The sequence below is a fragment of the Leucoraja erinacea genome, chromosome 27, assembly GCF_028641065.1.
Source record: "Leucoraja erinacea ecotype New England chromosome 27, Leri_hhj_1, whole genome shotgun sequence".
Classification (NCBI taxonomy): Eukaryota; Metazoa; Chordata; class Chondrichthyes; order Rajiformes; family Rajidae; genus Leucoraja; species Leucoraja erinaceus.
The window spans coordinates 17,401,450-17,424,188 of record NC_073403.1 but is presented as its reverse complement, the minus strand read 5'-3'; the positions used below and the strand labels follow the sequence as shown (position 1 = coordinate 17,424,188).

At 41.2% G+C, this 22,739-nt stretch overlaps 1 protein-coding gene across 1 annotated transcript in view; it reads right to left on the bottom strand.

Moving 5' to 3' along the window:
• Nucleotides 1–13,609: 13,609 nt before the first annotated feature.
• The window catches only part of LOC129710299 (ras-related protein Rab-18-like), a 76,860-nt gene continuing 67,730 nt past the window's right edge, over nt 13,610–22,739 (bottom strand). Inside the window, exons 6-8 of the mRNA XM_055657196.1 lie at nt 16,866–16,984; nt 15,880–15,946; nt 13,610–14,962 (exon numbers count right to left, since the gene is read on the bottom strand). Of these exons, the coding sequence (XP_055513171.1) occupies nt 14,793–14,962; nt 15,880–15,946; nt 16,866–16,984 (356 nt within the window). The 3' untranslated portion in view covers nt 13,610–14,792. The remainder of the gene's footprint in view (nt 14,963–15,879; nt 15,947–16,865; nt 16,985–22,739) is intronic.

Below are 22,739 nucleotides of genomic sequence, written 5' to 3'. Positions count from 1 at the left end.
TACGTACAGATTTGTAGGTTAAATGGCTAGGTATAATCGTAAATTGTCCTTAGTGTGTGTAGGTACCGTTAATGTGCAAGGATCACTGGTCGGCGCGGACTCAGCGGGCCGAAGGGCCTGTTTCCACACTGCATCTCTAAACTAAACTAAACTATTCACTGCCTCATTTGATGTGGTTTGCATTGTAATGACAAAACTCGAGTCGTTTTGGCAAGAAACAAAATCTAGGTGGATGGTATTCAAATTCACCAACTTACTGCATAACTTCCTGAGCAACGTGTAACTTATCCACAACATAAATGCTCATTACTGCAATGTATCAGGAATGTGTACTTCTCTTCACCCTTGGATAATTATTTATTTCTTTTACTTCCAGGTTCCACATTATTGTGGTAACAAAGTTGCCAGGGGCAGGAACGTTTAATTAAAAAAAACATTCAAGAAAATGAAAATAAATCCAATAATTGCAATGACTATGTGTTTGGGTATTATTGACCAAATAAACCTATCGCCTGTCTGCCTCGTTCCAAAGAGACCACACAGAAAAAAATGTACCAGAGGAGAAAATATAAATTTAATTTTTAACAGCAGTGTTGTATGTTAGATTTGGTTATTGCAGTTCTAATGTTGCCAGGTGACTAGTTTTCAAAGTGTGTCTGAAGAAGGGTCCCTACCCGAAATGTTGCTTATCCATTCCCTCCACAGATGCTGCCTGTCCCGCAAACTTCCTTCAGCACTTTGGTTTTGACCAAGATTCTAGCAAGAAAGAACTTGAGGAACTAAACCACTCATTGTTCAAATGAAAATAGAAGATCTAAGCATGGAAATAGTTCTGCAAAACATGTAATCTCATGATACTAATTTACAGTTGGAATATAGAATACTAAATATAGATCCTGTTGGATTCTGACACGTGGTTTTGAATAGTTTTAATCCCGCTAATTTCCTCCAACACTTTGGTTTTGCCCAAGATTCTAGCATCTGCAGTTTCTTGTGTCTCCACATTTCCAGTGCTTTTCATAAAAATGTCCTCCTATACTCTTAATGGAGCTAACAAACTTTGAGATACATATCACATATAGAAATGATCATTTAATATACTGTTCTAGTGACCCCATTGTGAACCAATGATAGTCAGCAGCCATTTAACCAAGTAGCCACCCAAGCTCTTGACAGAAAACTCATCAGGAATTTTCTTACAGAAATACAGCCTGGAAATGGGTCCTTTGGCCTAGCGACCCACACCGAACATAACTGGTTCTATGGATCCCTACACACGCAGGGCAATTTACAGAGGCCAATTAACCTATAATCCCACATGTCTTTAGGTATGTAGGAGAAAACCTGATCACCCAGAAGAAATTCACACAATCACAGATAGAATGTGCAACTCCACACTGACAGAACCCGAGGTCAGGATCGAACCCGGCTCTCTGATGTTGAGAGGCAACAACTGTACCAGCTGCTGCTTGGTAGCAGGAAGGGAGATTCCTGACTGATTTATCCTTTCCTTTCCAAGGAAGATTTAAAAAAAAAAATCTTTTTTTAAGACCATCACCATGAACCAAATTGAGATTAATTGAATCAGTGCATGACCGTTCTGAAATTCCAAAGGTTTGGTTAAGCGTCTAACAGATGATGTTTCCTATCCACCCCCGGAACTCACTGGAGCCCTGTTTCCATTGAACCCTTTAAACTTACTGGGTTCATTGGAATATTTATTGTAATGCTCCGTTACATCTAAAAATAGTGAATTTAAAGATTGTTGGGTTGGAACAGTGGTGCAGCAGTAGAGTTGCTGCCTTACAGCGCCAGAGACCTGGGTTCGTCCATGACTATGGGTGCTGTCTATATGGAGTTTGTACGTTCTCACTGTGACCGCGTGGGTTTTTTTCGAGGTGCTCCGGTTTTCTCCCACACTCCAAAGACGTACAGGTTTGTAGGTTAATTGGTGTCTGTAAATTGTAAATTGTCCCTAGGATATAGGATTGGGGTGATTGCTGGTCGGCGTGGACTCAGTGTACCGAAGGGTCTGTTTCCACACTTTATCCATAAAGTAAAGTTTGCAGGTTAATTGGCTTATGTCCCCAGTGTCTACAATAGAACTAGTGTATGAGTGATCATCGGTCAGGATGGATCCAGTGGGCCGAAGGGCCTGCTTCCACCCTGTATCTCTAAACTATACTAATAGGGACAATATCCAATAGTCTGCCAGTAATGCACTTCCAAAATCCCAAATGAACGAGGTTATCAAAGTTTTACTGGACTGTTTCATTTATTCCTACTCATATGCAATCAATGCATTAAATATAACCAAGAATTGTAAGTTGCAAGGATATAATGCTTAGAGTTAAGACAACATTGTGAAAGGCACCATTGGCCTTGAGTTATACGAGTCTAGCATAACAACATTAAATCACTCCGCACTAAAATGCAGCATGAAATCGTTCTGACAGTTGACATTAACCCGAAGCATCCATTGCAGAATTCTATCAACCCTCCGCACTGAGTTATTCTGCCCACTGCCATATTACAAATTACAAATGCCCACTCTTTGCATAAAGTACTATTCACAACTAAGTGAGGAGTGGAAGTTAGTCATGTGCCCAGGATTCACTTTACTGTTGAGATGCTGTTGCAACCATAGCTCCAGGTGACAATTTACTCAAATTCATGCATTCTTGTGAGTTAAAACATTGCAGGATAGCAGGACAGTAATGCAGCTAGTAGAGACGCTGGCTCACAGTGCAAGAGATGCTGGTTCAATCCTGGCCACGGATGTTGTCTGTGTGGAGTTTGAATGTTCTCCCTGGGATCGTGTGGAATTCTTCCGGGTGCTCCAGTATCTTCCCACATCCAAAAGACTTTTAAATCGGTAAGTTAATTAGAGCATGTATGTCACTGCTAATGTGTTGGTGAGTGGTAAAATCTGGAGGGGTGTTGATGAAACCGTGGGGATAATAAATAATGGAATTAATGTAAGATTAATGTAAGTAGGTGGTCGATGTACCTATTTACGTAGATAGGTATGTATTACCTACATACTATCTATGTAAATAGGTGGTCTATCCAATGGTGGGTAGGAAGGAACTGCAGATGCTGTTTTAAACCGAAGATAGACACAAAAAGATGGAGTAACTCAGCGGGTCAGACATCATCTCTGGAGAAAAGGAATAGGTGATGTTTTGGGTTGAGAAGAAGGGTCTGAGTTATCCAGCTTTTTGTTTATCTTTGGTCCATCCACTGGCATGGACTTAGTGGGCCTATTTCTAAGTTTCAGTGGCACTGCCGATGAGCTGCCTGAAGGGAACATGAACATTAACAATTATAATTAAATATCACACTATCAAACAATAAAATATAATTTTCATAAAATTCAATCTCATAGGTGGCTCTCTCAACTCAATAATTGTTGCTGAGAACTACATGTCTTTGCTAATATGTTACCGAGAAACTGGACTACCGCATACTTTGGAAGAAATTGGAGGAAAAGTAACATTAGGAAACCTCAGAATTATTCTGGCCTTGGTTGCGAGGCTAAACACTGGTCCTCCCACAGGCTAGGCTTTGTAGATATAAGGGCCTACAGCTGTAAAGGCCTGTAAGGAATAAGGGCCTACCCCTTATGCTTCAATTGTGGCCCCTAGTTTTGAGGGGAGTCCACATCCAAGGGTCACAGTTTAAGAATAAGGGATAGACTATTTAGGACTGAGATGAGGAAAAGCTTTTTCACCCAGAGAGTTGTGAATCTGTGGAATTATCTGCCGCAGAAGGCAGTGGAGGCCAATTCTCTGGATGTTTTCAAGAGATAGTTAGATTTAGCTCTTAGGGCTATCAGAATCAAGGGACATGGTGAAAAAGCAGGAATGAGGTACTGATTTTGGATGATCAGCCATGGTCATATTGAATGGCGGAGCTGGTTCGGAGAGCCGAATGACCTACTCCTGCACATATTTTCTATGTTTCTCTGTCTATGTTTCCTCCCCCAGGCTAGGCTTTGTAATCCGTAAACCCTCTATACATCCTTCAGTTTTAAGGAAGGGCCATAGATCTAACATCGACTGATTTATTTTACAGACGGACTTCTAGTGACGCTCTTTGGTCTATTGGACTTGCAGCACAAGAAAATGTCCGTTGGAGACAATTGCTGACATGTCCATTCCAGACTGCAGGAGTACTTGCTTAGGGATGGACTGAAGCTCAGTGCAACCAATATGAAGGCTCTGTGGGAAAGAACCACAGTCTAGACATTGAGGAGCTAAGTCTGATGAGGACACCCCTCAAACAAGAAAGGGGTATCACCCTAAGTGCCAATGGTCTTATGCGCAAGGAGAAAGGGAGGTGCTAACATTGATTTGTGCACATCACAAGAACTTGTACATTCTCTAAAAGAGCTGCACAGTGACACAGTGGTAGAATTGCTGCATTACAATGCTAGAGACCTTGGTTCGATCCTGACTACAGGTGCTGTTTGTATGGAGTTTGTACGTTCTCTCTGTGACAGTGCGTGTTTTCTCCAGGTTCTCCGGATTCCTATAATAACCCAAAGACCTGCAGGTTAATTGGCTTCTGTAAATTGCCCCTAGTGTGTAGGATGTGAAAAAGAGATAACGGAGCTAGAGTACGGGTGATCATTGGTCAGCGCTGACTCGATGAGCGAAAGAGGTACATTACGAATGTATTAAGAGTTTTGCACGCATTGGTTTTGTATATTTTTTTATTATGAATACATTTTAATTTTGACATTAAAATATTATTTTTCACGGATGTCACTTGCCTGGCTGAGTTCTTCCAGCATTTCTGCTTTAGTATCAGATTCCAACATTTGTATTTCTATTTATTTTATATAACAACAGAGTGAAAGTGTGGTAAATAATACAAGCACATTAATAGCAAAACTGTAATCTCATAATCTTTATTATTTCCTGGTAATAAACTGCCAAGCAACACCTTATATTTATTGTATCTTGAGTGAATTAATATCATTAATAGATACCTGGAAATTAATAACAAATCTTTCATTTATTACATCAAAGAGTGTGCATTCTGCAATTTGATTAGTATCAACAGCTGCTTTTCGACCTTGAATATATATCAAGCATCTATTGCCCTGTCTATTCCATCCCCATATCCCCCTTCCACCCATATCCCTCCCTCCAGCTTTACAATTTATTCCTCCTCTTCTCTCCTTGTCCAACACCCTTTTGTCTCCTTTTCACTTTGAGCTATCATCACCTACTCCACCAATTTAACAATCCCCCCCCCCCCCCCCCCCCCGTCCCCCTCAACCCTCAACTGTATCCACCTATCACTTGCCAGGCTTTGTTCCACTGCCTCACCCCAATATTTATTTTACAGCTCCCCCCCCACCCTATTACAATCAGACGGAAGAAGGGTCCCAACCTAAACAGTTGTCTGTCCATTTTCCTCCACAGATGCTGCATGACCCACTAAGTTCGCACTTTTTAAAAAAATATAATGAAAAGTCTTTATCTTGACTGGATTTTATGTTGCACTAAACATTATTCACATTATTTCCTTTGTCATGTATCTGCGCACTGTGGACTGCTTGATTGTTATCATGTATTGTCTTTCTGCTGACTGGTTCGCACGCAACAAAAGCTTTTCACTGTACCTCGGTACACGTGACAATAAACTAAACTCGAAAGTAATTATACTTACACTTGTCGAGGTTAACTTTTGCAAGCATTCTGTTTCTTCGCTGAGCCTACCTGTCATGCAATGGAAATGACAGTGTAATAAATTTGGTCCAGAAAGCCAAATATATGACGAGTATTGGAATGTTAAATGGCCATTTCATCCTCATTGGAGAGCACAAAGGTTCTTCACATGCACCACTAAATCACTGGGTATCTTTGCAGCAACATGATATAGGGACGTAAAACAAAAAAGAAACAGAAAGAAGCGACTGACTGTCATGTCCCCAAGGCAACACCGAGTGATTCATCGCAACAGAAAACAAATAAAAAGACCTATAAATAAGGGTTCTGTTTCCACACTACATTTTAACCCATACAGTACAAGAAGATACTTATGAAAACACAAAAAGCAAAATACTGCTGGAAACCTAAAATTAAAATAATTAACTACTAAAAATGGGTGCAGACAGAGTCTGTGGAGAAAGGTTGATAATCCTTCATCAGATTTTGGAGCCATTTATTTGAATGACTTTGTCTGACCTGCTGTTTCCCTCCACAATGTGACAGGTCCTGCTCTGTTCCTGCAGCAGTTTGTTTTCTTATAGCAAAAAAAGTGTCGAATTCCTTAAAAATAGAATTGGAGTGGGCAGTGAGAAGAATAGTGCGAGAAGTTGCATTACCTTAAATATGCGGTGCATTAACTATTGTATGTATAGGTGATGTACAAAATGCAATGTAACTAATGTAATAAAAAACTAGTGCAAAATAATGTAAAAAAATTAGTGTAAAATAATTAAACTGCCGAGCTTGCCGATAGGTGTAGGAACTGCAGATTCTGATTTAAACCGAAGATAGACACAAAAAGCTGAAGTAACTCAGCGGGACGGTCAGCATCTCTGGAGAGGAGAAATGGGTGACGTTTCGGGTCGAGACCCTTCTTCAGACCTTTTTGTGTTTTTTTGTTTCGGGTTGCTGCAGAGTGAGCGGAGGGCTGTACATTCAGAGGGGGTGAGGTTAGAGTAGGTAAGGGGAGTGGAAAAGTTGAGATGGTTGATGTCACGCCGGCAGTTAGAAATAAAGAGGTCCAGAGAGGGTAAGAAGGCCGTTCTGGGGAGTCCAAGAGGATGGGGACCGGTGGAGACGGGAGAAGGGGTCATCACTGGGTGGTGAGGATTCCATCCCATAGGAAAAGACACGGAGGGGGAGGCGATAGCCTGTACTTAGACCAAGTTTTTTTCTTCCAATGTGGTCCTGGGACTGTCTTCCTCTGGGAGTTCAGCTCCCAATTAATCAGTACAGCCCAATGATGTTTTATGGGCATTACAGCAAATGGAGTGCATGGTACATTGAAATAAATAGTGTCTACAGCTCCTTACCATTGCAGCAATCTATGAAGTAAACCGCAACACTTATTCTGCATGCCTATTGTCTGGTTAATAACATGAAATGCTTCATACAACAGCAAGGATCTTTCACGTGCAATTGGAATAACATGTCCAATATGACCAATATGCTTGTGCAATTTTATTGATGCCACCCTTTTCTGCTAATATTATAATGTGGAAAAATGTATAACCACTAATATAAACTAACAGAAATTAGGGAAAACAGCCAGCTGCCAAAAGAAAGATCACATTTCAACAGATTGCAGTTCCATCTAAGACAGGCAACAAAGCTAATTTCAGGGACAATTCAATATACGTATATGAGGACTTCACTGTTTGGAAGTTAATTGTTTCGGATCACACAGTATATACGCCATAACACCAGCAGACAGATGATTAAGTGAAGAGGTTTGTTAAGTAAGCAATTATATTGAAATGCCATTAGATACTGCCATAGATTGTATAATAAAGATTCAAGAGACTTGCATCAGCAATTTACATACCGAATAGTGAAAAGCCTGGATTGAGTGAATGTGGATAGGATGTTTCCACTAGTGGGAGAGAATAGGACCAGAGGCCATAGAATAAAAGGACGATCCTTTAGGAAGATGAGGAGCGATTTCTTCTGTCACAGGTTGGTGAATCTGTGGAATTCATTGCCACAGGTGTTGATTAGTACAGGTGTCAGGGGTTACAGGGAGAAGCCAGGAGAATGGGATTAAGAGTGAAAGATAAATCTGCCATGGACCAAATGGCCTATCCTGAATGGAAATTGGCATCAGCTGTAAACCTATAGAGATGCGGGCAAACGTGTGCATGATGCAACATCAGGGCCATCGAGTGCAACTCACCATCATTGTAGTAACCATGAAATAGATGTTAACCTTTTCCAAAGATCACAGGTTGCCCACAGGGTCACAAAAGAGAGCAGTTTTATTGATTCACAAATCATTTACTTTTATCATAATTATCACAGTATAATAACACAAATAGACATCGAAGGTCGGAGCAAATATACTGGCACCACTCGTGATATTAGCACTCTGCAAGGGGCCAGACAGAAGTCAGTGTTTGTGCAAAGATCTTTACATTTCCTTTCGGTTTCTGATCGGAATAATATTGAAGATTCCTCACAACATCATGGGCTGGAACGTTCAGTCAGTTTTGGTTCATCGCAAGTTAAATATTTCTTGCTGGAAGCATCTGACGACAGGTCAGATAATTGAGGTTATATTAAAACGGTGTTTATTTGACATGTAATAGAAAATGGTCTTCATTAAACTGGAAGATATATAGCAAAATAATAAGAACCCACGACCACTGGGCCATAACTTGTTCATCTGAGCATGGAGGGTAGTATGCTGGTAATTTAGCTTGACCTTGAAGGTTTAGATTTTTAATATATTGCACATCAACTTGCCCAGAGCGAGCACTGATAACTTTGCAGGCAGGGACAAAGGCTATGAAACATTGAGTGAGTGGGGCATTGCTTTAACCTGTCACATTGAACGGTTGTGAGATTACCAGTGGAAGGACTGAGAAGGAGTTGTAAATTAAAGTGGGTGAATTCACTGCAAAAAGAAATAACTCAGGGAGAGAAAAAACATGTTGAGAAAGGAACGAAAGATGAAAATAAAAGAAAGTTACATTTTTACTGTTTAAATATAAAGTGATTTAATCCACAAGATTCTAAACTTAACACTTATCAGTCGTTAATTTCCAGCGTCAATGAGGCAGCCATTGTGAACGAACAAGACGTTAACATATAGCTTCTGGTGACATTGGGATACCTAAAAGGCAGAGTTTTTTTTAATCCAGAGTAGGGATCAAGAATCAGAGGTCACAGGTTAAAGATGAGAGGGGAAAGATTTCATTGGGACCTGAGGGGAAGCTTTTTCACACAGAGAGCGTTGGGTATATGGAACAAGCTTTCAGAGGAGGTACCAGTACCTATAATTCTTTAATACTACTGCCAGAGGAGGTAGTTGAGGCTGGTAGTAGAACAGCATTTCAAATACATGGATCGTAGAAAACATAGAAAGAGAAAACATAAAAAAATAGGTGCAGGAGAAGGCCATTCGGCCCTTTGAGCCAGCACCGCCATTCAATATGATCATTGCTGAACATCTAAAATCAGTAACCCGTTCCTGCTTTCTCCCCATATTCCTTGATTTCTTTAGCCCCAAGAGCTAAATCTAACTCTCATATGAAAACATCCAGTGAATCGGCCTCCACTGCAGAGAATTCCACAGATTTACGACTCTCTGGGTGAAAATTATTTTCCTCATCTCATGACCTACCCGTAATTCCTAAACTGTGACCCCTGGTTCTGGACTCCCCCAACATCATCAATTTTTTTCTAAATCTAGCCTGTCCAATCCTTTAAGAGTTTTGGTTTAGGTTTGATCGATTGGTTTAGATCGAAAAGGTTTAGAGTGACATGAGCCAAATGCAAACAGGTTAAACTTGTGTGGATAGGGCATCTTGGTCAACAGGGCCTAATTGGGCCGAAGGGCCTACTTCCGTATTGAAGGATTCTTTAACAAGTTCAGCTCATTAAAGATCATCGCCGCATGATATTGAATGGCTCTCAATGGCAAATAAGACTCTGATGCGCATGACAAATCTTCCTGATACGAGATAACATAATGGCAGATTATGCAAAGGGATAATGGGCAAGTTGCTATGCATGATTCATGTCATGTATGTAAGCACGCGTGTACATGTACTTTCATGTGTGCAAGTGGCATTCAAGAATGCCAAATAGAAACACATTTGATTTTTAAACTATTTCATCAGGCCTACCGCAGAATTTTAATTAATCTGCCAGTAAACTCTATTTCCCTATATCATTTGATATCATGAAGACTAATGACATATTAAAAGTTCCAGTGGCATTATTATGAAAGTAAGGATTTACTGTTTTAATTGTTCTTGCTAATTACATAAAAATAAAATTTGCTTGGGATTTTTATAAAAAGATATGTGTTGATGTTTTAAAACGATAATATCACTTTACAAACTAATTAACAATGGTAAACTGTTGCCTGGATGTTAGCTTACAGAAGCATCCATTAGGTTAATAGAACAGAAACACCAGAGGCAGCACAGTGGCATAGTTGGTAGAGCTGCTGCCTCAGTGCCCCGGATCCAGGTTCAATCCTGACCTCAGGGGCCGTTTGTGTGAAGTTTGCACATTCTCCATATGACCCCACAAGTTTTCTCCGGGTGCTCCAGTTTCTTCCCCCATCCCAAGGACGTGTGGGTTTGTAGGTTAATTAGACTGTAAATTACCCCTCGTGTGCAAGTAGTGAATGAGTAAGTGGGATACCACAGAACTATTGTGAATGGGTGATCGATGGTTGACGTGGACTCGCTGGGCCGAAGGGGCTGTTTTCATGCTGTACCTCTAAATTAAACTCGCAACCAGAGATTTTGGGGGCATTGAAAGGTTTACTGGAAAGGATGGCATTACGGCTGATCACGGTAAATAAACCATTCCCTTGTGATGCTCAATAATTGGGCAATTAAGTATTTGAAAAATATCATGTGATCATCAATTAGAAATCCAATGAAGTTATGAATACAATATCCACTGGGGGGAGACATTGGTTAAACTCACACAATTAAATGCTTTGGGCAAAATCTAGATTTTTTTTGCACATAAAAGTTATAATAAAGATTTTAGAACACCAGTATTTTCATTGTGCTGATTCAAACGGAGTTAGTACGTTCTCCCCCGTGACCGCGTGGGTTTTCCCCGGGTGCTCCATTTCCTCCCACGCACAGGTTTGTCAGATAATTGGCTTGGTATAAATATAAAATTGGCCCTAGTGTGTGTAGGATAGTGTTAATGTGCGGGGATCGCTGGTCGGTGCAGACGAAGGGCCTGTTTCTGTGCTGTGTCGCTAAACTAAAATAAAAAGCAGGCAGGAGTTGAAAGGAATGTTAATGCAAGCTCTTTGTTGAATCAAACGCGGAAGCTTGTTCTCATGTTAGTATATGTTTGCAATTAGCTAAAGATTAATATATAATGCTAATCTGGAGTGCAGGATGAAGAGGTGAATAAGGAGAGGGGGTGCAACAAAAATATTTTGAGAATCAGCGAACTGACCTCCAACATGTGCTAGCATTTTGTTTGAAGGTTGGATCAAATAACAAAGTTATTTTATTCCGGGACTTCTCAAGTGGCTCTGTGCTGATTAGGTGGGGCACAGCAAGTCAAGGGAACCAGAGAATGAGTCAGAGTAAAGAGGTGGTGAGATTCAGCAAAGGCAGTTCCAGACATTGCATTGCCTGCAATTTGTTTATCCAGAGAATCTTCCCTTCATATGCAATGCTCATTGTAGACCACCAAGGTAATAGTAATATAAGCAAATATCAATCCACAGTGCTTGTAACAGACATTTGTATTTTAATTTAGCATATTAAACCATCTAACATTTAGCAGAGAAATGTGAGGTTTTGCATTTTGGGAAGTCTAACATGGGCGGGACCTCCATAATGAATGGAAATGTCTGGGGAGTGTTGGGAGAGCAGTGGGATCTAGGAGTGCAGTTGCATGGTTCCTTGAAGGTCAAGTCACTGGTAGATAAGATGGTCAAAAAAGCTTTTGGTACATTGGCCTTTACCAGTCAGAGCACAGAATTTGCGGGGTCATGTTGCAATTGTATAAGGCGTTGGTGAGACCGCATTTAGAGTATTGTTTTCAGTTCTGGGCACCATGTTATAGATTTACAAGGATGTTGCCAGGACTAAAGGATCTGAGCTACAGGGAGAGGTTGATTGGCTGGGACTCTATTTTCTGGAGCGCAGGAGGATGAGGGTGATCTTAAAGAGGTGTATAAAATCGAGAGGAGATCAAGTAGATGCAGAGTCTCTTGCCCAGTGTAGGTGAATCGAGGACCAGAGGACATGGGTTTAAGTTGAAGGGGAAAAGATTAAATAGGAATCTGATGGGTAACTTTTTCACACAAAGGGTGGTGGGTGTATAGAACAAGCTGCCAGATGAGGTAGTTGAGGCTGGGACTATCCTAATTTTTAAGAAGACAGGTTAGACAGGTACATGGATAGGAAAGGTTTGAGGGGATATGGACCAAATGCAGGCAGGTGGGACTAGTGTAGCTGGGACATGTTGCCCGGTGTGGGCAATTTGGGCCGAAGGGCCTGTTTCCACACTGTATAATTCTATGATGTATTCAAGACAGTTAGATATAGTTCTTAGGGCGAACAGAATCAAAAGATATGGGGAGAAAGCAGGAATGATTTTGGATGATCAACCATGATCATATTGAATGGCAATGCTGGCTTGAAGGTCCGAATGGCCTACTCCTGCACTTATTTTCTATGCTTTTGTATGCTTCTATGAATCTATATTTAGTTGGCTATCTATATTCAATGCAGCGTAGGTTTACAAGGTTAATTCCTGGGATGGCGGGATTATCATTTGCTGCGAGAATGGAGCAGCTGGGCTTGCATATTCTGGAGTTTAGAAGGATGAGAGGATATCTTATTGAAACATATAAGATTATTAAGGATTTGGACACGCTCGAGGCAGGAAACGCGTTCCCGATGTTGGGGGAGTCCAGAACCAGGGGCTACAGTTTAAGAATAAGGGTTAAGCCATTTAGAATGGAGATGAGTAAAAACCTTTTCACCCAGAGAGTTGTGAACCAGTCTGAAGAAGCATTTCGGCCCAAAACGTTGTCTATTTCCTTCGCTCCATAGATGCTGCTGCACCCGCTGAGTTTCTCCAGCACTTTTGTCTACTTGCGGGTATTACTCCAGCTGGTATCAGGTTATTTAATGTCAGCTCAGATAGTGCCAAAGTAGTGTTGAAGTTCTACTCATTCTAATTCATAACACTGATTGTTTCTTTTAGCACAGATGCTGTCTGACCTGTGAAGATTTTCCATCATTTTCTGTTTCTGTCGCTACAAAACTTGACTCGGTTAACGAAGGTAATACGGTCAGGGTGGCAGCTGGACCCCACCAACTAGTTTTTCCCAAATTCCTCCCCAATTTGGTGGAAGCCAAGAGAAAAGATACCAAGTCTTTAAAGTCTAACCTGACGGAAGGAATGAAAGATTGGCTAATTATTGCCCGCTTTGCACCAGCATCTAACAAACAGCCAACACATCCAGGAACAGGAAAGGAACAAAACCCAGTCTGTTACCTGGTTTTGAGAAAACAGTTTCATCAATTGATGGACGAAACAGCATGGAAACGGGTCCTTCGGCCTGCGGAGTCCATGCTGACCATCGGTTATCCAGTCTCACTAGTTCTTTGTTCTTCACATCTTTGCATCCACTCCCTACACATTAGGGGCAATTTACAGAAGCCAATTGGCCACAAACCCGCATGTCTTTGGGATGTGGCAGGTAACCGGAGCACCTGATGTAAACCCATGTACAAACTCCACGCAGACAGCACCCGAGGTCAGGATCAAACCTGGGTCTCTGACACTGTGAGACAGCGGCTCTACCAGCTGCGCCACTGCGCTGCCCCTGTACGTTACCTCCCCAATATGTTAATACTGTAACATTAAATACACAAGAACCAGCATTTTAAAAGTAAAGATGTATTAAGCAGCTATTTATTCACTCCAACAATTACATTTGGAAAGGTTCATTGAACAATTTATCCACATTTCCCATCCTAGAAAAGAGCTTGTAAATACTTATCTCACAGATCTAAACAAGTGGTGGATCATTTGGAAAAACGTGATAATAAATAGATTACGCTTCATTTATAAATTGTGCAAATGGTTTAAAACACAAATGAATATAGTCTTGAAAAGTTTTGAAAATAGTGTTTCTGAACCATCCATGATCAAGATGGCATCACAAGTCCTGCTACTTTCACCGCCTCTACCTATGAATGTGCTTTCAATTCTGATTAATACTGCAAACAAACCAATGCAGAAATCAGTAAGACCCTGCACAAAGTAAAAATCACAACATATACCATTTCATCCACATAAGTTAAATCTTCAACACCATAATATTCAAGCAATATTCTATGATAATTATTAAATAGCCTTGATACAAGTGATTATACAATGAAATATTCTGCATTAGTTTCATATTTATGGCACCAAAGGATGCTGTTACAAAAGGCTACAACTAAAACCAGGTACTCTTGCAATGTTTAAGTGGGTAGGTAGAAAGATCTATCAAATTGTCGAGGTCCCAAGATTAGATTTGAATCATCGTTTGATCGAATCAGAAGCCCTTTACTTATCAACACCTTAATTTATCCCTCCACATCATAGAACAGGAAAAACATCAGATCAGACATCTCAGAGCCTCCCGACATCAGGCTCAGAGTGGCAGCAGACAGATGGAAGTACATAAATGAAGCAACATGCGTGAAAAAGTAATGGAAATGTATTAAATTGCGGCGTTATTCACTATTGACATTGATTCCCGCAACTTTTGAGACAATTAAACTGTACCACTGCCTTCCATTTTTTACATCGTTTGCAGGTCGAAACAAACCTGATAGCTTCAAAATTAGTTAAAAGGGCAGAGGTCTAAGTTAAGGCAAGACAATGTGAAAGTCTCCCAGAGGGAGATTACAACTGGAATATGACTGGATTCATTGAGGCAGAGTACACGTCTCCCATATCCTTAGTGTTCCAGATCCAAGCTGACGGTAGCTTTCTGTATTTACAGGAAGAGCTGAAATCATTCTTACAATACTGTTGACAATGACAGCATTAAGAGGTGGAGTATTTCACATCCATTTATAATAGGGAACAGTAGCCACTGCATGCTCCACCTGGACTCGTCGCAGCGTCGGATAATATCACCCCTTTCAGATTCTCGGCTTGCCAGAGTCCGGGCGTTTGGATAATTTTTTCTACCACTTCCTCAAACGCACACTCGACTCCATCACAGGTTTTAGCACTGGCCTCTGCACACAAAAAGCAAAAGAATTACAGGAGTACTGGAGCATACTGTTAATCCACAATAATTTCGCCTAGAGACTGGCCCAAACCCCACCAGAGCAGCTGAGAAAATTGGATGATGATGATGGTTCTTATTTGTCACATGTACCGAGGCATAGTGAAATTCTGGATACAATGATACAGCAGCCCTCACCTAGGCAGCATGCAAAGAGTTCCCGACAAAGTTACACAAAGTTCATTGAATACTCTTATCTTCTTCTCACTGGGTCCACCTTCATATTTAACAAATATGAAAACAATTCCTAATGACAATTAACATTAAGATTGTTTTTACAACCATTAGTTTTTAAACCACATTATTTCACTCATAGTGGAACGATCATACAAACGCAAAAGCAGACCATGCAGCCTTAAATGTCTGACCCATCCACTTTAATGGACAAACCCTGTACCCTTTTTGCAAAACACAAAGTACTGTTGGAACTCAGCGGGTCAGGCAGCATCTGTGGAGGGAATGGACAGATGACGTTTGGGGCTGGGACCCTTCTTGATTCCTGCTGCTCTCCTGCTGTTTGACCACGTTCCCGGTCTGAAAAACGGTACCGACCCAAAATATCATCTTCCCATTCCCTCCACAGATGCTGCCTGACCCGCTGAGTTCCTCCAGCATTTTGTGTTTTGCTCAAGATTGCAGCATCTGCAGTTTTGTGTGAATGTACTTCCTCTGGCAGCTCATTCCACATACCAGCTACCCTCTGTGTGAAAGATAGCAATGTAAAATGTGCAATTGACAATATTCCCTCAATTTAATGGTTGTGACCAGAGGCAATATCATCCCCCTGCCTTTGGGATTAAAGTGTAAATTGTTGGATTAGAAAATTAAATTAGAAGAAAAAAAAATGCCCAAAGACGTAGCACTTACCGATAAAAAGCATTGAATGCTTTCTGGCAAATCTCAGTCCTTCATTTCGGTCAACTTCATGATTTTGCTAAGAAAACACATGTTTAAATAACTTTTAAATCTGTATTATCGATGCATAGCACGTTCTCATGGCCCTATCATAACATTTTAAGTTATTTTCAATGCTCAGAGAATGGCCAAGAAATATTTGCTAAATACATGGAAAATTCATTAGAATGAATGAGCTCCAATATTTCTGCGTTCAAATTCACAAATGGAATGTGGGACACAGTGCACATAGATCTTCTTTTAGTTTCTCACTTTCTGATTTCAACAGCAGCAAACTAGATGGCACACGAGGTGGCAGAGCAGCACAGCTGTGTGGAGTTCTCGGGTCCGAAGAAGGGTCTCGAACCAAAACATCACCCATTCCGCTCCATAAATGCTGCTTGTCCCACTGAGTTACTCCAGCATTTTGTGCCTATCCCCAAGACATATAGTCAGTATGTTAACTGGCAACAGAAAACTGCCCCTAGGTATGAAAATCTGGAAGGAGTTGATAGGAATCAGAGAAGAATAACATTGGATTTGTTTAGGATTAATGTGAGTGGGTGCTTGATGGATGGTGTGGCCAAAAAGCCTGTTGGAATAAGGGTTAATTTTAGACAAAACACTGTCAAATGGGATTATCTTAGATGGAACATCTTAATGACATGGACAAGTTGAACTGAAGGGCCTGTTTCCATGCTGAATGAGTCTATAATTCTAACCAACGTAACAATTTAAAAATTCTGACTTGCTTTGCACAATCTCTCTCTTCTTAATTGACCCTCAAGCCAACCCACGTGTTTGCAGTCATGAGTAAAATGAAGTTGTTTCATTACATTTTAACATAAATTCAGCCTTTAACCAGTGGAAAAAAAAATGCATACAGATAAAACAGAATCAGTAACGCACGCATATTAAATGCTCATCATTTTTGTAAGACAAAATGCTATTATGTTTACCTTGTCAATTTTATTCCCAACCAGCATCTTTACAACGCCGTGTTTTGTGCTGTAGGTATCCAATTCATTCAACCAGTTCTCAAGCCTGGCAAAGGTTTCTCTTCTTGTGACATCATACACTAAAAATAAAATTAAATATAATTGAGTGAAAAGGCCAAGTCTGTCAAAACAGCTCCGCTTAAATTTACTAAGCAAGGGTAATTACTGATTATTTCCAAATTCCTCTACAAAAGGCGATCTAATTGTTGTTTTACGAAAGATTTTGAGAAGAATTGACACAGATTAGTTGAGTTTGGAGAAACAGCGTGGAAACAGGCCCTATGGCCCTTGGAGTCCAGGCTAACCAGCGAACACCTGGTCACTAGTTCTATCCTACACATAAGGGATAATCTGCAGAAGCTGATTAACCTACAAACTCTTTGGAGTGAGGGAGGAAACCGGAGCACCCGGAGAGAACACATGCGCTCACAGAGAAAACTTATTAACTCTGTACATACAGCACCCGTGGTCAGGATCGAACCCAGGTCCCAAGCAACTCTACCTTGTGCCATCCAGAGTTTTCCCACTTGTGAGGAAGGGAAAATTTAAGGCCATCAATAATGTATGATCACAGAGAAACTAATTATAAAACTCTACAGAAATGTCTTTATTCAGAGAACAAGGAAAATGTGGAATCTGTTAGCACAGAGAATGCCTGAAGTAATTAGCTTAGATGCAGTTAGTTAAACATGAGAAGGTAGAGAATGGAGAATACTAATAAGGTTAGAGGAGGGAGACAGTGCACTGAGCTAAATCACAAGTATGGGCTTGCTAGGCCAAAAATATTTATAATGGGATCGGCAAGACCATTCAATCCATTAAGTTCAATCAGCTCCCAGCAAAACAATGCTATTCATCCAACTCCAGTTTAGTTTAGTTTAGTTTACTGTCACGTGTACAGGGGAGATACAGGGAAAAGCGTGATATATGTCTATTTCTCTCATTTCCCTTTCCCCTGACTCTCAGCCTGAAGAAGGGTCTCGACCTGAAATGTTACCTATTCCTTTTCTCTAGAGATGCTGTCTGACCCACTGCGTTACTCCAGCTTTTTGTGTCCATCTTCAAATCATACTATACATGATACACAAGTAAGAGAGTTAAACGATTGTAAGTAGTTCCTCTTCTGAAACAGCACACAAAGAGTCGCCACGTTCTGGCACCATCTTGCAACTTCTAAGTCTCTGAAGAATCTGATCTTGGCTGAACGAGTTGTGCAATCCCTTATTTTCTCACTGGATCCATGCAGTAAGAGTTGGCCTGGTCCAACACGATGTTGTTTGTTCCTTCTACCGCTGCTCTGTCCAGTAGCTGCAGGCTGCGCTCGGTTGGTTTGCTCACCCACTTGCTGTAGGCTCTCCCACGGTCCCCTCATTGAGCTTTGCAACCGCGCCGCACGCCACCTCCCGCAGCCGCCCCTGCGCAGAGGTTTTGTTTCTTGAACCGATCATAAACCTTTAAGACACTAGCATCTTCCCTACTCGCCTTGAAGCCCTGCAACATATTCACCCTCATATACTTATCAACGTCCCCTTCATCCTTTGGCCACACATGCACACCAAGAGAAAACTTGGGGAGTATCCAATTAACATGTTTGGGATGAAAAAAAACCCCAAACCAGCCAAGGAAACATGAGGAGAGCATGCAAACTCCACAGATGCAGCCCCCTGGACTGTACATTCAATGCGATACCTCACACAGTACAGAGTCGAGCTAAGGGACTTGGTCAACCAACTGGGGCGCCATATTAGGCTTGCCACATAATTCATGAGCAACATTAGAGACAGGCAACTCACAAGGTCAATAGACGTTCTGTTTTTGTTCACTCGGAGGATGGTGGTTATATGGAACGAGCTGCCAGAGGGGGTAGTTGAGGCTGGTACTATAACAACATTGTAAAAGACATATGGACAGGTAAATGGATAGGAAAGGTTTAGAGGGATATGGGCCAAACGCAGACATAAATAACTAGACTAGATGGGACATCATGGTCAGCATGGTCAAGTTGGGCCGAAGCTCCTGGGCGTCTGTGCTTTAAGACTATGACTTCATGTTATCGGAATCTGCACAATTCGTCTGCACAATGATTCATTTTTTATTTATCTGATTGTTACTGGGCCTGTTGGCATGCAGCAAAGAAATTTTTCATTGTTTGGTTGCTAGTATATATGACAATTAAACACTCTATCTCTCTCTTTTTCAATTCTCTTGCAGAACCACCAACATCGATTCTCTTTCTTACAATAAAGTCGCATACAGGTTTTTTTTAGTATTTATTTGGGAGATACAGAATGGAGCAGGCTTTTCAGCTAACCGAGTGCATGCTGGTCATCGATCACCTGTTCACTAAAGTTTTCTGTTAGTCCACGTTCTCATCCACTCCCCACACAATTTACAGAGGCCAATTTACCCTACAAACCTGAACACCTTCGGGAAGTGGGGGGAAACCAGAGAATTCAGAGGAAACCTACGCAATCACAGGATCCACCTGCAAACTCCACACAGACAGCAACCTAGGTCAGAATCAAACCCGGGTGCCTGTGGCTGTGAGGCAGCAGCTCAAACAGCCATGCCATGAGTCCTTTTAATCTTTCCTTTCAATCATCCGGGCAGTCAAACAATTGTCCAGGTGAAGCAGCAATTCACATATACTTCTTCCAATTTAGTGTCATGTTCACAATTCGGCACCCACAATGACATCTCCTCTACACTGGGGGAACCAAACGTTGATCGGGTAACTGCTTTGGAGAACGACTCCATTCGGTCCACAACATCCAGCTGTGCGTCACTTTAATTCTCCACGTCACTCTCACTCACCTTTGGCCTCTTGCATTCTTCCAACAAAGTTCAACGCAGGCTGGTTCGATGCAATTAAGTTCCAAAGGCTGTACTGTGCCGAATCGTTTCTGACTCAGCACAGTACACCCCTTGGAACTTAATTGCTGTGAGCTGTGTGTGCAGAGCCCGATTCAGAGCAAGAACTGAGGAGTTTCAGTTAACTTCTTCAGTCATCAGACTGTAATAACCATATATAACCATATAACAATTACAGCACGGAAACAGGCCATCTCGACCCTTCTAGTCCGTGCCGAACACATAATCTCCCCTAGTCCCATATACCTGCGCTCAGACCATAACCCTCCATTTCCTTCCCATCCATATAACTATCCAATTTATTTTTAAATGATAAAAACGAACCTGCCTCCACCACCTTCACTGGAAGCTCATTCCACACAGTTACCACTCTCTGAGTAAAGAAGTTCCCCCTCATGTTACCCCTAAACTTCAGTCCCTTAATTCTCATGTCATGTCCCCTTCCAACTGGCATAAATCTCTCTGTAGACTTTGAAAATCTACTTCATTATCCACAACCCCACCTATCTTAGTATCATCTGCATACTTACTAATCCAATTTACCACACCATCATCCAGACCATTGATGTACATGACAAACAACAGTGGACCCAACACAGATCCCTGTGGCACCCCACTAGTCACTGGCCTTCAACCTGACAAACAACCATCCACCATTACTCTCTGGCATCTCCCATTCAGCCACTGTTGAATCCATCTTGCTACTCCTCCATTAATCCCACACCATTGAACCTTCTTAACCAACCTTCCGTGAGGAACCTTGTCAAAGGCCTTACTGAAGTCCATGTATACAACATCCACTGCTTTACCCTCATCAATTTCCCGAGTAACCTCTTCAAAAAATTCAAGAAGATTAGTCAAACATGACCTTCCAGGCACAAATCCATGTTGACTGTTCCTAATCAGACCCTGTTTATCCAGATGCTTATATATATTATCTCCAAGTATCCTTTCCATTAATTTGCCCACCACTGACGTCAAACTAACAGGTCTATAATTGCTAGGTTTACTCTTAGACCCCTTTTTAAACAATGGAACAACATGTGCAGTACGCCAATCCTCCGGCACTATTCCCGTTTATAATGACATTTGAAATATTTCTGTCATAGCCCTGCTATTTCTACACTAACTTCCCTCAATGTCCTAGGGAATATCCTGTCCGGACTTGGAGACTTATCCACTTTTATATTTCTCAAAAGTGTCAGTACTTCCTCTTCTTTGATCCTCATAGCTTCCATAGCTACTCTACTTGTTTCCCTTACCTCACATCATTCAATATCCTTCCCCTTGGTGAATACCGAAGAAAAGAAATTGTTCAATATCTCCCCCATCTCTTTTGGCTCTGCAGATAGCTGTCCACTCTGACTCTCTAATGGACCAACTTTATCCCTCGTTATCCTTTTGTTATTAATATAGCTGTAGAAACCCTTAGGATTTACTTTCACCTTACTTGCCAAAGCAACCTCATATCTTCTTTTAGCTTTTCTAATTTCTTTCTTGAGATTCTTTTTACATTCTTTATACTCCTCAAGCACCTTTACTCCATGCTGCCTATAATTATTGTAGATCTCTCTCTTTTTCCGAACCAAGTGTCCAATTTCCCTTGAAAACCATGGCTCTTTCCAATTTTTACGATTTCCTTTCAACCGAACAGGGACATAAAGATTCTGTACTCTTAAAATTTCACCTTTAAATGTCCTCCATTTCTCTTCCACATCTTTCCCATAAAACAAACTGTCCCAATTTACTCCTTTTAAATCCTTTCGCATCTCATCAAAGTTAGCCTTTCTCCAATCAAAATTCTCAACCCTAGGTCCAGTTCTGACCCTCTCCATAATTATATTGAAACTAATGGTATTGTGATCACTGGTCCCGAACTGTTCCCCAACGCATACCTCTGCCACCTGACCCGTCTCATTTCCTAACAGGAGGTCCAGCACTGCCCCTTCTCTAGTAGGTACTTCTATGTATTGCTGCAAAAAACTATCCTGCACACATTTTACAAACTCCAACCCATCCAGCCCATTTACAGAATGTGTTTCCCAGTCTATGTGTGGAAAATTGAAATCTCCCACAATCACTATCTTGTGCTTACTACTAATATCTGCAATCTCCTTACATATTTGCTCTTCCAATTCTCGCTCCCCATTTGGCGGTCTATAATACACCCCTATAAGTGTTGCTACACCTTTCCCACTTCTCAGTTCCACCCAAATAGCCTCCCTAGACGAGCCCTCTAATCTATCCTGCCAAAGCACTGCTGTAATATCTTCCCTGATAAGCAATGCAACACCTCCTCCTCTTGCCCCTCCAATTCTATCACACCTGAAGCAACGAAATCCTGGAATATTTAGTTTCTAATCACAGCCCTCCTGCAACCATGTTTCACTGATCGCCACAACATCATACTTCCAGGTGTCAATCCAGGCTCTAAGTTCATCCATCTTTCTTACAATGCTCCTAGCATTAAAATATACACATTTAAGAAACGCACCATCTCTTATTCTCTGTTTATTTTCTCTTTCTTCTCTCTCCCCTACATTTTGGGTCAGAGTGCTACCATTCTCTGCCTCCTGCCTTACATGTTACATGTAATGTTAATTCTGCCTCCGATTTCAGATGACACCTAATCTGGAATATTTCAGATTTATCTCAGATTTACAGTGTCTGTACGTTTTGCTTCTCTCAGTACGAGCTGCTCTCCCCCCCCCCCCCCCCCCCAACCTTTCCACTCTCCTATTTACATCTATACCCAACATATCATCTGGCACCATTCTCCGAACCCTCTGTATTTTCAACATTTGAAACAATATTTGACCTGACCTGACATTGATCTGAAACATTGACTCTCCACTGATGCTGCCTGACCTGCTGATTATTTTCAACCTTTTTCTGTTTGATTTCAACCTTCCACTGGCTGTAGAAACCTGCACATCAGAAACCAGAGGTCTCTTGCAATGTCAT